This window comes from Meriones unguiculatus, chromosome 14 (assembly GCF_030254825.1).
Source record: "Meriones unguiculatus strain TT.TT164.6M chromosome 14, Bangor_MerUng_6.1, whole genome shotgun sequence".
Classification (NCBI taxonomy): domain Eukaryota; kingdom Metazoa; phylum Chordata; class Mammalia; order Rodentia; family Muridae; genus Meriones; species Meriones unguiculatus.
This window is the reverse complement of record NC_083361.1, coordinates 75,448,552-75,463,549: the sequence shown is the minus strand read 5'-3', so window position 1 is coordinate 75,463,549 and position 14,998 is coordinate 75,448,552. Positions and strand designations below refer to the sequence as shown.

The following is a 14,998-nucleotide window of genomic DNA, read 5'->3' as shown; positions in this document are numbered from 1 at the left end:
TGTATATGCCAACAAAGGCTTGCTTCAAGGCAGTATTTTAAGATGGCAGACAAAATCTCCTTTTTTTCTTTTTCTTTTCTTTTCTTTTCCTTTTCCTTTTTTTTTCTTTTCTGAGAAGGTATGAGTTTGATCCCCAGCACTCATATAAAAATTTCAAGCACATAAATACACATCTGTATTTCCAGTGTTAGTGGAGGTAGAGATAGGACTATCCCTAGACTTCCTGTTCAGCTGGTCTGCCTGAATTAATGAACTCAATAAGGGACTCTGTGGGCTCAAAAAGTCAGGTGTAGTGTAACTGAGGAGGGCCCTCAGTGTTAAACTTTGGCTTTCCCACACATGCCCATAGATTTCCCTTACACGCATACATATGTACACACACACACTGACTAAAGAGACTGCTATAGCTTGTATTCCCATCCACTGCTCACACCCTAGGGAAAAATGAATGAAACAATCCCAAAACTCTCTGACTAATTTGATGTAAGCAATTAGGGCCAGCTGAACCATATTTCTCTGAATTTGAGGCAATATTTTGACTTTTATAACTCTAAACTGTCATCAAAATTTTCTCTTATCTGCTGTCTTACTGTTACAATCTCTTAAGTCTTAGAATGTTATAGCAATGATAAAATAGAGATCCTCCTAAATTGGGTCCTTTTAAATTTGAAATTGTTTCTAAACAACTTGGTGCTTATCATGTGCCAAAACACTGGGACCAAAGTTCTGAGGTTGCTGGTGGCTGCACCATCTTCAATCAGACTCAATTTCCAGGGCATCTATTTGAATGACACAAGAATTTACTTCTAGAGACATTTTTTACCCAAGGTTCTTTTAGACAAATGTCTCTTCCAGAAAGCCTGTCATGCCCATAAGAATGGGTTTGATGTTTGAGCTTCCTTTTTTTTCTGTCTTGGATACTCTACACAAACAGGGACCAGGTCTGAACCTTTCCATGTCTGTGGTACACAGGGAGCAGCTTGAACTGTATTAGAAATGTTAGAGACGTGGGTTAATTGAGATTAATTGAAGGCTTACAATGCACTTTAGATATGTTGTTTCATTTAATCATGAAAGCAGCCTGTCAGTAGGGTATATCTTGCTTTCATTCCCATCGCAGATGAGGAAAAAGGCTCCGACAAAAGCTTCCCAGAGACCTCGAATCAGTAAATGGCAGAGCTGGGGTTAGGACTGTATAATTTCATTTTTTCAAACGGAGGCTGGGTAAAAAAAAGATCCTTATAAAGCTTTATTTTGGCTCCAATTTCTAGGAGTCAAACGTGGTGATGTATATCTTACTAAATTGGGTCCCCAGGTAACACAAGGTATCGCATGACAAGAGATTGTGTGTGTGTGTGTGTGTGTGTGTGTGTGTGTGTGTGTGTATCTCCTCTGGTATGCCAGGAGCTCCACCATGATGGCTGTATCTAATCCTACAAACCTGCCAATGTACCTACCTCTGAATATCATATGGAGTATAGGAAGTATCTACTCTCTAAATGTAATAAGAATTTAAATTCATCATATGGATCCTCAAGGAATGTAATAAACCTTGAATGACATGGGATTTTCTGATCCCAAGTTCCCTAAATTTCAGGCTATGTGCTCTGCTGTCACTAGGTAGTCAAATGTAGCTGATTCTAGCTGACTGTTTTCCTTCACCTCCAAAGTCCTTGTACCTGTTGCTAGTTACAGCAGGTCAAAGTTTAATATCTTTGCATCAGCCCCAGGTAAGGACAAACAATCTTATCATAGAGTGATATTCTTTAGATGAAGTGTATCTGGCCTAGCTTCAGAGCAGAAAACTCTCTAAAGATATATATATCCCCCACAAAATACATATGGCTGGAATGAGAACTGCTATTGGATTAAAAATCCTCCAATTCCCACAGACAGATCTAAAGATAATTTATATTGGTAGATCAAGTTTTTCATTAAATTTTTTCAGAAAAAAAATTTCAGAAAGAGAGCAGTTGGTATATTATTTGTCTTCGTCCTCGTTTCTGACCTGATTAGGTAGACTAAATGTTATCTAAGTGGTGCTTATTGAGTGTGTGTTATGGCTGCCTATGGATGTCTAAGAAAATATCTAAACATAACACAAATTATGGAGACAGGAACATGAGTAGTAAGTGAACCCTGAGATCTAATTGGAAAGGAAGACAGTACCACCTTCATGTACTAGATGATGAAAGAATGCAGAGGCTGAACAAATGGCTTCCATGTGGCGCTAACAAGGAAAGAGCATGGGAGAGGTGATGCTGAGTCCTGATGTGTGCTGAAGATCCTGATGAATGGCCTGATGGAAACGGTACTTCCGCTTCTGTGCACCGTAAACGCAACAACAGTAAACAAGCAAACAAATAAATGCGAAGGCCATATCCAAGGGCCGGAGACCTTAACTCTGTTTGCCAAATTAGAGGTTCCGTAACTGTGACGGTTTTCGCATGAAATACACGGATTTGTGTATTTGAACACTTGATCTCGGGCTGGTAGTGTTTGGGAAGACTGTGGCATGTTTAAGAGGTGGAGCCTCAGTGGAGGAAGTGGGTCAGGACGGGTAAGCCTTGAGGTTTTATAGCCAGGCTCACTTGCTGTTCTCTTCTGCTTCCTGAATATGGAGGCCATGTGACTAGCCTCCTCCTGCTTCATTTCCTGTCCTTTCCTCACCGTGATAGACTGTGTACATTCCCTTGAGCGTTAAGATAAAACAAACCCTTCTTCCAGAAAGCTGCTTCTTGACAAGTATTTTATCACAGCAGTGAGAAAAGCGACTGATGCGATAATGTTGCACAGTTCTCTTAAAAAGGCCCATTCCAGGCTGCTCAGTTCCTGTCCATTCCATGACAACAGCAACGGGTGACCAGCCTCTTACGATTTCGCTTAGATAGCTTCCTCACCATCACCTTCATCTGCCAACTCTGAGGCATCCACTCACACCAGCCCCCAAAACACTGCCATGAGAACATGGCTGTGTGTCTCTTTTATGCTCTGTCACACATGCCCCTCTCATTACACTTTCCCAGCAAACTGAAATTGCCTACGCGTCCTCCCTGGTCCTCACCTGCACCTGTCTTATAATGTAAGCTCCTCAAAGACAGAAGGAGTGCTACGTTTATCACGACTTATCCACTGCTTAACGTGGAATAGGAACTCGTAAAATATCCACCGATGCATTTACTACGTAAACAAGGAGTTTGGATAGAATTACACCTGTCTAAAGAGTGAGTAGAGCATTTAGTGATATTTCAAGCTCCCTCCAGCTTCGGGGTTCCCTGGCTTGAACCAAGCAGGTAGAAATAATAACAGCCAGTCAGTGGCCGCATAAGGGAACAGGAAGACATTAGTAATTACTGTGGGAAGACCACTGCTCATCAGGCTGCACACAGTAAATTCAAAGTAAAAGGGATGGTGTGCTCCGGAAGTCTGGCGCTCACACTGGGTGCAGGTGTGGGCCCTAAAACTAGCTAGCCTGGTTTTAAGCGCCACATTCTGAACAGAGGGAGCATGGAGCAGTTGACTACTCACTCCATGCCTTTCTTTCCTCATCTGTAATATAAGAATAATAACAAAGTTTATCTTGATATATTGCAGTAAACGAGTTAGTACCCATTTAAACTGCTTAGAAGAATTGTGGATACAATACATCTCCTTAAAGTATTAGCTGTTGCAGTTGAATTCCCTCCATAACAATACTAAAGGAAAATTGGCACAACAGGTATCTGAGCTGGAATCCTCAACGCTTTTCTTAAAAACCACAGGGAGCGGGGATAAGGATAATGAACCAAGTTGGTGGTTCCCTACAGTGTAGACCTGACAGTTTCAGTGAGGAAGTCACTCAACAGCCCACAATTCTGAAGAGAGGCTAATTTGGGAGGATGAGAAGGGCATCCTTCTGTCTTGCGAAAAGACTCTTTACAGCCCGTTTTCTCCACAACTCTACAGTGTAGTAGAGTATGTGTTTCAAGACAAATCATGTGGATGTGCTATAGTTCACAGACGAAAACACCAAATGAGATTAAAAAAATTCTCCAGTGGCCAATCATTCAGCTCTATACCCAGCCGTCTTCTAGTTTCCAGTCATCGTAAAAGTAAACGCGGCTTTGATTTTCTCTTATTCAAGTTCCTCAAAAGCTGACGATCTTTCTATCAAAAGTCCCTCTCCTCAAATGACTGGGTATATTTTCCTCTTTTTTGTGTCCTTTCGGTGAGAGCTGTGTTTTAACCAGGCTGCCTGGCAACCCTTTGGGTACAAAATGAATGCGTGCTTTTAACCGCCGACCTCCGCACCTCCAGTTGTAGGACTTTCATCACACAATCATAGAGCGTCTTTTGTGCTCTGTCTCAGAAAGGCGGTTGAACACCACCCCAAAGGACTTCCAAATGTACTTTCTCCACATCAAAGTGAAGGGATTGTAAGTGAACTGTAATCCGTGTCTGCAAACAAAAGTGCTCACATCAGTGTCCTGCAATGACCAGCAAACCAAAAGGCTACTTTCCCACCCTCGATGTAAGGCTGGCATTTAGAAAGCAGAGGGTAGATAATAAAAGAAATCTCTGGTAGAAGCGGCAAAAATGCAAAGTCAAATAAAACCAATAAAGTCAGAAGCCTCCGAAGACTTTGGCCAAGGGCAACCAAGAGAGACTGAAGCGGGCTTGAAAACATGTGCAAAGAAACTTTATATCGAGCCAAGATGTAGAACCTTTTAAGATGCCAGTTGGCCCCAGTTGGAGCCAGAGAGCACATATTTCTGTAAAGGATTTGTCATCCATGCAGTTGCTTATATAATCTGGATATTGCTGTTTACAACTGCTTTGAAGACAGTTAATTATAGAAGCTTAAAGTGAGGCTGCTACTGAAAGATTTCCACTCACAGGTTACAGATGCATCAGCTTCTAGAAGTCAACCTGAGTGTTATTTACTCAGTTCTAGACACTTTGCCTCAACAGAAACTGCTGTCTAAAATTGAAAGGATGATGGGACATTAAGGAATTATGCAGAAGCAAATAAGGTTTCTAATATACCTCTGTTACAATATGGGCATTTTCAGATGTTGACCTCCAAACCATTTTCCAGAATTGTGTTTTTTAAAAAATAGTAACAGTCATGGCTATAGAGCCCATTCAGCATTGTACATTTCACCCTGGGCATTCGCTGGCAATGAATTCTGTGATCTTCATGAAGAACATACAAATGCCCAGTTAGAGGAGTGAGTCACCTATTTATAGTCACAGGTTCACGAAAAAACACTTTGCAAATCAACTTCAGGTTCCAGGAGCAGTAAATCTCCTTCCAGAGCTTCTGGCCCCTGTGCCAAACTTGTTTCATTTCCAGGTATTTAGAAGTGAGGCTGTTCCTGCTGTGGCGTTCTTGAACCCCCCATCCTCCACTTTTGTTGCCTTAGATCCCTGGTTCTCAACCTTCTTAATGATGGTTCAATATGGTTCCTCATAGTGTGGCAACCCCCAATCATAAAATTATTTTGTTGCTATTTCGCAACTATAACTTTGCTAATGTTATACATGTAAATATCTGATATGCAAGATACCTGATATGTGACTTACAGTTTGAGAACCGCTGCCTTAGCGTTTCCATTCCTGCTCTGAATCCCTCTGCTTCCCCTGCCTGTAAGACCAGGAATAGAAGCTCTGAGGCATCAAAAGTGGAAGCTCCAGAAAGATGTGTTTTTGGACCATTGACTGTTCACCATATGAAGTACCACTTTATATGTTCAAGGTATGCAAACTACATCAGTATTCATCTTAGCAGTGTAAGACCACCAGTTAGGTTTGCCACAGCCTATTTTGAAATTCTCTATGAAGTATTAAAAGCTTATATAATCTTTCTTTATTTCCCCTTTCTTCCTTTTAATTAACAAATATTTTGATTTGTCAAGGCTTCCAAGACTTCATCCAGATTATAAGGATAAAAGCAAAAGCTTTATGTATTTGTACTGGTTAATCTTTTTACTTTTAAATAAATAAAATAATAATTCTAAAAAAAAGTAGAGGCTCAAAACTGTACCCCAGAACTGGAGGTACTGACCGAAGCTGGGCCTCCCACCTTCGATCCACTCCTTAGATACCCAACGTGAGACTTGTCTGTCCCACTGGGCATGTCAATACTCGTGACAGGGATCTTAGGGGAGGAGGTGCACCGAAGAAGGACTTTTTGATGAAAAGAGAGATGAAGGAAAATGAGTTCAGGGAATTCAGCAGAGGTCACTCTGAATAATTCACTCAGTTTGTAGCCATCTTGGCAGAGGCAATATATTCTGAACCTCTAAAGTGAGACACTCATGTCTCTTCCTTGAGCTATCAGACTACAGAGACAATGGATTCTAAGGGACTGGAAATTACTAAGAAGACTCGTTCTGAGGAAGGAAAAGGTGAGGTCCTGGTGCCAGCCAGAAGGGGAGCTTGTCTCCCAGCAAGATATCTCACTATGTGCTGGTCATTTGCAGATAAGACCAAGGACCGGGAGACAGTAATGTGTTCATGATGGGCCAGTGACAGGACCATGCCTCAACCAGGAAGGCTGAGTTATACTTTGTTCACTTTCCTAACTCAAACCTTACGTATCTGGAGCAGGGATAAGAGGGTATCACTGGGTCTATTCATTTGTCCCTCTTCCCAATGCAGCTATATGGGATAAAAATTCCTCTTCCTGATTTTCACCATTACTTAATTGGCCCTATTGGGGACAGGTAGCTGAGCTGTCTTGTCAGACTGCCAGTGATCACACTTTGACTCTAACAACTCTGGTAAAAACTTGACTCATTCCATGTGTTTACCTGAGATATATCAACCAAAGACCTTGGCTAAATGGAGCATAAATTAGACAAAGAAGGGCTAGATATGTAGCTTAACGGTAGAGTGGCTGCCTAGCTTAAAGAAGCAAGCTGTGAAGAGATATGAGAAAAACAAAGTTGGTATTGGTGGGGATGTAGAAGAATATAGACTTTAAAAAGTTGAGGAAAAATTGGTGGCATGAAAGAATGAGAGTTTCAGACCAGCATTTCTGTAACAGTTTCTCCAAGTATTCTTTCCTTAATGGTGGAGAATTTTTAATTGAAAACACTGGTGCCCAGCCAGAGGATCCTCGCCTACTCCAGAAGTTCCATTACAGTTAAGTGTGTATGTTACCAAATTCTGGCCAGTGGTTCGGAGTAGAAGTGGTATTTAAGCTTTCTGAATAGTGCCGGTGAAAGCAGTGCTTTCTTTTGCCCTTGGATTTTTGTGGAATTAAAAAGGTATGCATGGAGTTCCCATTTTGGACCTGCAAACATAAAAAGCATGCTGAAGACTGAAGACTACTGAGCAACAAGATCAAGCCTCATGCCAACTCACAAATACCCACCCAGACTTGTTAATCCGATTTGCAATTTTATCTCGTTTAAGCCTCTGTATTTGGGGTTCATTTTGTCAGATTGTCCTGGCCAAGGATAACTCAAACAAAGTGTTTTACTGTCCTAAGCACATAGCCCTAACATTTCTCAGCTGTTCTAGCACTTAGCAATTCCAGGTCCATGAAGACAGGCCAGGATTCAATAGGGAAAGGCTGAATTATGACCTGTTTTTGCTCATTTCATTTTGAAATATTCAAACAGCCTTTGAGCTTCATCCCCTGTACCAGTGTGACAGAGACTCGGGGCTGCGGCAAACGGCATAGGGAACTCATGTTTCGGTAGTAACCCACTGTTTCTCTTTCAATCAGTAAGCCCGGTTCTCACTCATATCCGACACTGTTGTCTCAGGAAAACATTTTACTCACATCACCAATAAACCTCCACTTCTCCACACAACCCAGTCACCGTCTCCTGAACGGTGGATGAAGCAAGTGTATGAGGAGCCACCGCATTATCCAAGGAGAGGAAAAGTCAAGTTCTAAGCTGCCACTAGACAAAAACAGGCATGTCAAACACAAATTGTAACTGTGCAGGAGTCTAATAAACTGCCATTGAATGCTGAAGTAATGCCACTGAGATCTGTGTGTTCCCAGAATCTCAGGCTCTGCTGCAGTGTTGGTCCCCTTCATACCTTTGTGGACTGAAATATGCCAACTCTGCAAGGAAGGACGTTTTCAGCTCTGTCTTGGAGTAGCCCAGGGCCCCCTGCATGGAATGTGCCAGTCAACAAACAGTGGTTTAAGCACCCATTTTATTCATGACTTCCCTAAACATGAAGCACATGAGATTTTTAAAAAAATACAGAAAAAGCAGGTGACTGGTCCAAAAGCATATTTTGCAAAGAAAAAAAAATCACTGCTGATGCTATTAGGTCAAAGAGAGAGGCCAGTGCACTCTGGGAAATAACACAAACTCTGTGGGAAGATTGAGAATCTTGGATTATTAGGGTCAAATAGTAGATATGTTATTTCCACAAAAGGCCATAGTTGATGAGAATGTGGTCAATGAGAGTACTGGGTTGCTAAGTTACCACATTAATGTTAATACAGTTGAGGGGAAAGGACCGTGACTCAAGACTAAAGAGCAAACAGTTATTGAATGTTAAATCAGGAAGAGAGAATTTCATCTGATAGGTCAGTCTCTGCCCTCAGGATGACCAGAATCTATTGTGGGAAAGAAACTAGTCAACCGCTGCAGTAGTATGCCCAATGCCAAAAGGAAACAGGGATAAGGCAAATGCCAAGAGGCTCAGAGTTAGGTTAAGGAGTGGATCAGGATGGCCTTTCCATCAGCCATAGAGAAGCCAATGGGAGGACCTATCACAGATAACATGGCCAGGACACAAGGGAGCTAGATACAGAAGGCGATAGTTACAAAACAGCAGCAGTGCCTGCCCCACTCATTAAGAAGTGCATATTTTCTCAAACAACCCCACTTCTCTCTCGTCCTCCAGCTTCAACGTAACGCCTTTCTTGGCCTGCCCAAAATGGAACACTCGGTACAATGGATGCATAGCAAGAACTGAAAGTTGGTTCCCCAAGGAGTTTCTCTGCCATATACTTTCTCGGCACAGGTGCACAGAACTTCATTATTTCATCTTTGCTCTTAAAGAGCTTGCATTCTAGCAAGTAGAAAGGCTACCCACAGACCTGCCCACTAACCACAGCACCAAAGCCCTTTTCAAAGCCGCCCCCTCCATTTTTTCTTCTCTGGTAACCTTGCTGTTCTGTTTAGCCTTATCACAGTTGTCCCATCTGGCTGAGAGATCCCCAAGCCTTCTCTGGAATCACCAAATGTTGGAGGTCACCAAAGGGAAGAGAAGAGCATGTGAGCAGCTCCCTGGAAGATTGCTTTTTTGTTGTTGTTGTTGCAGAAGAAAAATGCACCAGCTCTCTGCAGCATGCTAGATAACCTCCTCACCTCTTACCAGTATCAGCCATCTTTAGAGATATTTGACGTTATGAAAATGTCAGGTTGTCTACATTTATAAATAACCTTTCAGTTTTATTAGCTGGGAAGTCAAATCACTGAGACAGTTTACATAAGGGACAGGATGGTTTTAGGGGATCAAAACCCAGCACTGAAAATGTTACTTTTTTCTAACTACTCACAAAGCAATAATGGCTGGTTGGTAATATACTCACACATCTAAGGCAATTATAATAATCAAAGCCTTTGGCAGTAAAGAATTATTTTGCTTACCAGAATCCATCTCTCTTCCCTCTAATGACATATAGATTTATTGTGGATCTGTGTATGGGTATGTGTGTTTATTGTGTATCTCTTCCCTTCTAAGACAATTGGTGAGGGTAAACCTACTTTTAACTTTATCTTCAATTCTGAGTGGAGGCTCTGAGGCTCCAACTGGCTTATGTTACCGGTGATTGGCTTGGAAATGGGAAGAGAACCCAGAGTCTGAAATGTCCTGCTCAGACTTCACATAAAAGCTGCTGCTGAAGTTGACATTGCAAAGCCAGGGTAGAGACCAGAGCAAGACCGCACTATTCGAAATCAACTCTGCTTCTCCATCAGGCTTCACCTGCAGTCCTTCCTCTAGACTTTGTTTTGATGAAAGAGCTTTTTGTTTACTTTAAGCTGGTTGCACCCTGGTAGCACTACCAGAGCAATTCAGACTGATGTAAATGCCTTCAATGCTTTGGAAAGCCTACACAGTATACAGAGCAGGGAGTCAGTGTGACAGGTGAAGACTGAGCAAAAAAGACATTTTCTTTTGTTTCTATTAATGCTTCAGGAAACAATACATTGCATAGCATGACTGGACCCACCCTCCCTTTTTCTAGTTACTTATTTATTTATTTATTATTTATTCATTCATTCATTCATTTTGCATCCTGGTCACAGTCCCCCTTAAAGTTACATTTTTCCAGAGGTTGCCTCATTTGAATTTCACCATCCTGAATCAGAGAGACTGTTAACATTTTTGAGAACCTCACTCATGAGGATTATTAACATTCTATTTGCAGTAATTGCAAGCACGTCTCATAGTTTAAAATGTTACTTCAAATCTAGTGGTTTTGGAAATTTTCATAATAACCAAATGAAGTAGGAATGGTGGACCATATATTTTAGGCTGAAGGAGGTCCAGCCTCCCAGTTAAATGTGAGGAGGTGGGGGTTGGGGACTGGCTTCAGGTTTCGGTTTCCCACAATCCTCTGAACCAAACACACAAACTCTACTCCCAGAAGAAGAGAGTGTATTCCTCCATGAATATGCAGGTGTTTGCAGTGGGCTGAACAGGACCAAAACATTAGAGACCTGAATTTGGTCTGTTAGAGGACGGGTGTGAATTCAGATCTCCGATGCTCCTTCCAGTGCTAAAAGTTCTATAATTCTAGACCTTTTTTTGTCTTCCAGATTCATGTTTCCCCAGATAATCACCATAACCTTGGCTAACATTTATTATCTCACACCCGAGTCCGCGCTAAGAACTGTGCCTCCGTTTTCCTTTTAAACCTTGCAGCATTCCTAAGAAATCTCTAACAGATACTTTAATTCACGGAGGTCAAATGGACTGTCCTCAAGATCTGCTGGAAATCAGACTCTAGGTCAGAGGGATCATCTCACTGGGTCTGTACTGGTTTTGCTGAAGAAATTAGGTCCGCATAACCGATCACCCCTCTCATGTCACGAGGGGGACGAAAAGGCCAAAACAAACAGAGCAATCTTCAGGAGGCGAAGCCAGAAGGGGCCTGGAAGGACGCCCTAGGCTTCGTCCCAAGCCCAGGGGGCGGGGCGTCCCTCCTTGCTAACCACAGGACCTGACTGACGTCCTTCCCTTCCCGACCCGGACCATTACCTTGTTGAGATGGGGGTTCCTGGTGACATCGTATCCGCGCTTCTTCAAGGGTACTGGGCGAGGAGGGCCAGGCTTGGAGTGACAGCCCTGGGCGGGCACGCAGGGTGCCTGGCGCCGAAGGGTGCCGCAGGCTATGCGTGGCAAGGCAGCCAGCCGTGCGCCAGTGCCCAGCGCGGCGCCCATGATCCTGGCAGGAACCTGGAACCAGGGCGAGACCAAGGTCAGGGGTGCCCTCTAGCCAAGCCAGGTCCTGCGCGCCAGCAGGGCGCCGGACCTGAGTCGGGACACGAATGTTCTCGGAGTGGCTGGGGGGTTCAAGGCGCCAGCCTCCGCCCCTCCGAGGCCACCTGCTTGGTTGCGATGCTCCGAGCCTCACCCCGCATCCAGCAAAGCGAAAGCAAGCCCCGAAAGCAGATCTCGTGCAGATGACAGCCCGTGCCTTCCCGCCCCCATGCAGAAGAGTGGGCGACTGTGCTCTGAGGGGTCCCCGCACCCTCAATCCATGTGGTTGGCCTCGGCTTCTCCTTCTTCCTCTCACCTGCCTAGCTGGAGAGGCTGAGGTCTAGGCGGTTCCACTGCGGGCAGGTGGGGCAGGAGGCTACTGTCCCCTGTCACTCACTGGCTGCACTGCACAGGCAGGGCGAGCTCGCGGGACTAACGCGCTCAGGAAAAGCGGTCCCCAAACCTTTCCTCGCGGGACCAGGCTTCCCTTGAGGATATGCATGGGGGCTCTCAATAACAACACAGGAAGAGGCTCAGTTTCCTCCCACCTCAGGGCTTCCCTGCTTTTGCACCCTTGGCGCTCTACGTGGAGAGAGGTCTGAATAGCACTGAGGGGAGCGGAGCGTGCTTACGGACCAGCATGCTCTCTTTGGCTTCCTCCTTTTGAGCGAGGCCCTGATCAAAGATGCTGTCTGGTACAGTAACCATGAGCCACGTGCGGCTGTCATAGTTCAATAAACTATTCTAAATAAAATCCAGTTTTAGAACCATTTCCTCAGTCACAGTAAGCACTTTTATTTTTTATCGGCAGTTGAGATCACGTGTGAATGTACATAGGTGCAAAGCACTCCCAGCTTTGCAGAAAGTTCCCTTTTACTGATGTGAGTTCCCCAGACGTTGGCTTCCAGGCTCCCCATGCAGCTGGCCATAGACATTAGGGTCCAACAGTATTCGAGAGATTCCTTCTGAGGGGGCTTTATCTCATTGTCTGCGGATGGCAGCTGAGTCCTCAGGAGGCCTTTGGGTTGACCACAGCCTGGCTCCTGCCAGCTTCTCCTGTGTACCCTGCTTCCCTCTGCGTTGTCCTTGAGGTCTCCTCTCACTCAGGTTCCCACCCCCACCTCAGGGCTTTCACTCCAATCTTCCAAACAACTGCCACATCTCATCTTTAAGGTGGCCCCAGGACGTCAGCTCGGAGGCGGAGGCGGCTGTTACTCTAGTTATTCCATTCAGTGCCGACCATCCCCTGGGATACATAAGAAAAGGGTTTTCCTTAGATATAAACTAACAAGTCTGTTAGTAGTCCGTTGCTCTTGTGATTTATTGTGTCGTGTCCACCCCCCCCCCCCTTAAAATACAGGCTTCACTGGGCTAGGGTCTTAGCTTATATATCTGTTTGTCCTCAGGGCCTGGCATGTCTGTACAAAAATAAATAAATACATAAATAAAAATAGTTGTTTGGTGGATGAAGGTTAAAGCCCACTCTGTTCATCAGAGCTGTGGGTTCTCAGAATGGCTGCCAGGCAGGTGATGTGTTTCTCTCAGACTCATCTTCAAAACTCATCCCATTCTCATGTCCCCACCACAAAGCGGGCATGATGGTGTCAGTAGGGTCCTCCTGCCTGGGTTCAGGATCCCATCTCCTAAGGAATGATTGCCTTCCCCTGAATTTTCTCTCCTCTCTGCTCCAATTTCTAGTCCTCAATTGGAATGATCTATGTTAAACTGTGCTACTTAGAGCAGCATTGGAATTCCCCGTTGAGATGATAGACGCAGGGTCAATAATACAGAATTATCAACCCGCAGACTCTCATCCAGTAGAGGGTAAGTGCCTAGGTTATTCTGGAACTAGATATTTAAATATGCCTATAAATAGTATTTTAATTCATTTTAGTCAGTTTTTATTGTTTGTAGGCAAGAGCATTAACTTCTGGCAATACTATTCTTATATTTGTATATATTCCCATCAATTGCCAAATATCTTGAGGACAGAGATTGCATATACATGCCTCTTTCTTCAGTAGTTGGTAAAAAGCAAGTCACCAGGACTGTTTGTTCAATGAGTCTGCCCTAGATCAACACAATGACTGTTTTTTTTTTTTTTTAAAGCTTGGGAGACATTAGACCAATAAACCCAGTCCTTGAAATCCAGCTAGAAACAAAGATTAAAAAAGAAAAAGTTTTCAAACAGGTAAATATAATTTTCAGTTTGCATGAAAGTCTTTCATGTGTCATAACCTGCGGCTAAAATCCTCTTATCCCAATCGCAGTTCAGTATTATCGGTTTGCAGGGTACAGTAAAATGCACAAGCCGTGGGGTGAGTGGCGAGGGGCCGTGACTTCTCATGCCCCTCAGGATCTGGATCTCTCTGCTCCGGTCCTCCAGAGGTGATTTGATCTGCTCCACAGGGCAACACTGCAGCACCCCATCTCTACCCTGTGGAAAGGCGAAGAGGAATGGAAAAGGAAGTGGCTCTCCCTGAGGGAAGGACGCTGCACAGGCAGTTGGGCATCTGCTCACAGTTTGCTGGGGAAAGTACATGGTCGCATCGGTTTTCAAGAAGACTGGAAACTGCTGTCAGCCATGAAAGCAGGCCTGGGCTTCCCTGAGTCTGCTACGGAGAGGAAGGACAGTAGGGGTGTTCTCAGGCACGGTATTAGGAGTCTAGATGCAGTACTCACTTTGTGGTGAAGGACTTGACGTGTAGGGTAGGCTCCGAGACTGTTATCTAGAAGTGCTTTGTGGGCTCTATCCCTGCCTTATACTAACTCCTTTACTTTTCATGATGGACATAGGGCTCTCAGAGATAAAGTTTGGAAGCAAGGGAACATTCTAGGACTTTTCCAATTTAAACACACACACACACACACACACACACACAAAACACAAAACAAAACAAAACAAAACAAAACCCACAAAAATTTGTCACAACCACTACCACCAAAACCCTAACCCTCTTAACCAGCCAGTATGGTAGTCTGTTATAGCAATAGCAAAAGAAAAGGCCACTCTCTATAATATGTCTTGTTCCTCTTTTTTCACATCCCACCTGCCGACTTCTGCTGCCTTTATAATGCTGCTTCCTGAGGTGACAGAGTGATTCTTCCGGTTCCATTTCCAAATTCTCTTAATACCTTTGCATTTCTAGTACAAGCACAGAGATTTGGGTATCTGTGTGCTAATCTACTGAATTGTGACTTCCTTAAAGATTGAAACCATCACCCTACAACGGGGAACAATACCCTGGCTAGAAATCATATATTAAAAAATAAAACTACAGCAGGAGGAATGAGTTACCTCTTTTTGAGCTGGTGGCCAATGAAGTTCCATAGACTCTTAAAATATTACAGGATATCACCAAAAAAAACTATTGGTTGCCCTCTAGAACAGTAAGAACTTATTGCTGAAGATATCATATGTCTATGTCATGGGACATTGGAAAAAATCTAGGTGGTACTTGACAGGAAGCTCCAGTCTATTGGCAGGCACCCACTGTCTTGGAAGGTGCTATATATGCGATGGGAGAAGACAAGCAATCATCAGTGTTAC

At 43.8% G+C, this 14,998-nt stretch overlaps 1 protein-coding gene across 4 annotated transcripts in view; it reads right to left on the bottom strand.

Moving 5' to 3' along the window:
• Me3 (malic enzyme 3) overlaps positions 1–12,045 on the bottom strand; it is a 174,309-nt gene extending 162,264 nt beyond the window's left edge. The window contains exons 1-2 of one of the 4 annotated variants that reach the window (XM_060367499.1): positions 11,765–12,045; positions 11,227–11,424 (exon numbers count right to left, since the gene is read on the bottom strand). In XM_060367499.1, the coding sequence (XP_060223482.1) occupies positions 11,227–11,409 (183 nt within the window). In that variant the 5' untranslated portion in view covers positions 11,410–11,424; positions 11,765–12,045. Of the gene's footprint in view, positions 1–11,226; positions 11,425–11,719 lie in introns of all 4 variants that reach the window. The other 3 variants (XM_060367500.1, XM_060367498.1, XM_021644065.2) reach the window with 3 other exon arrangements.
• Positions 12,046–14,998: the final 2,953 nt, after the last annotated feature.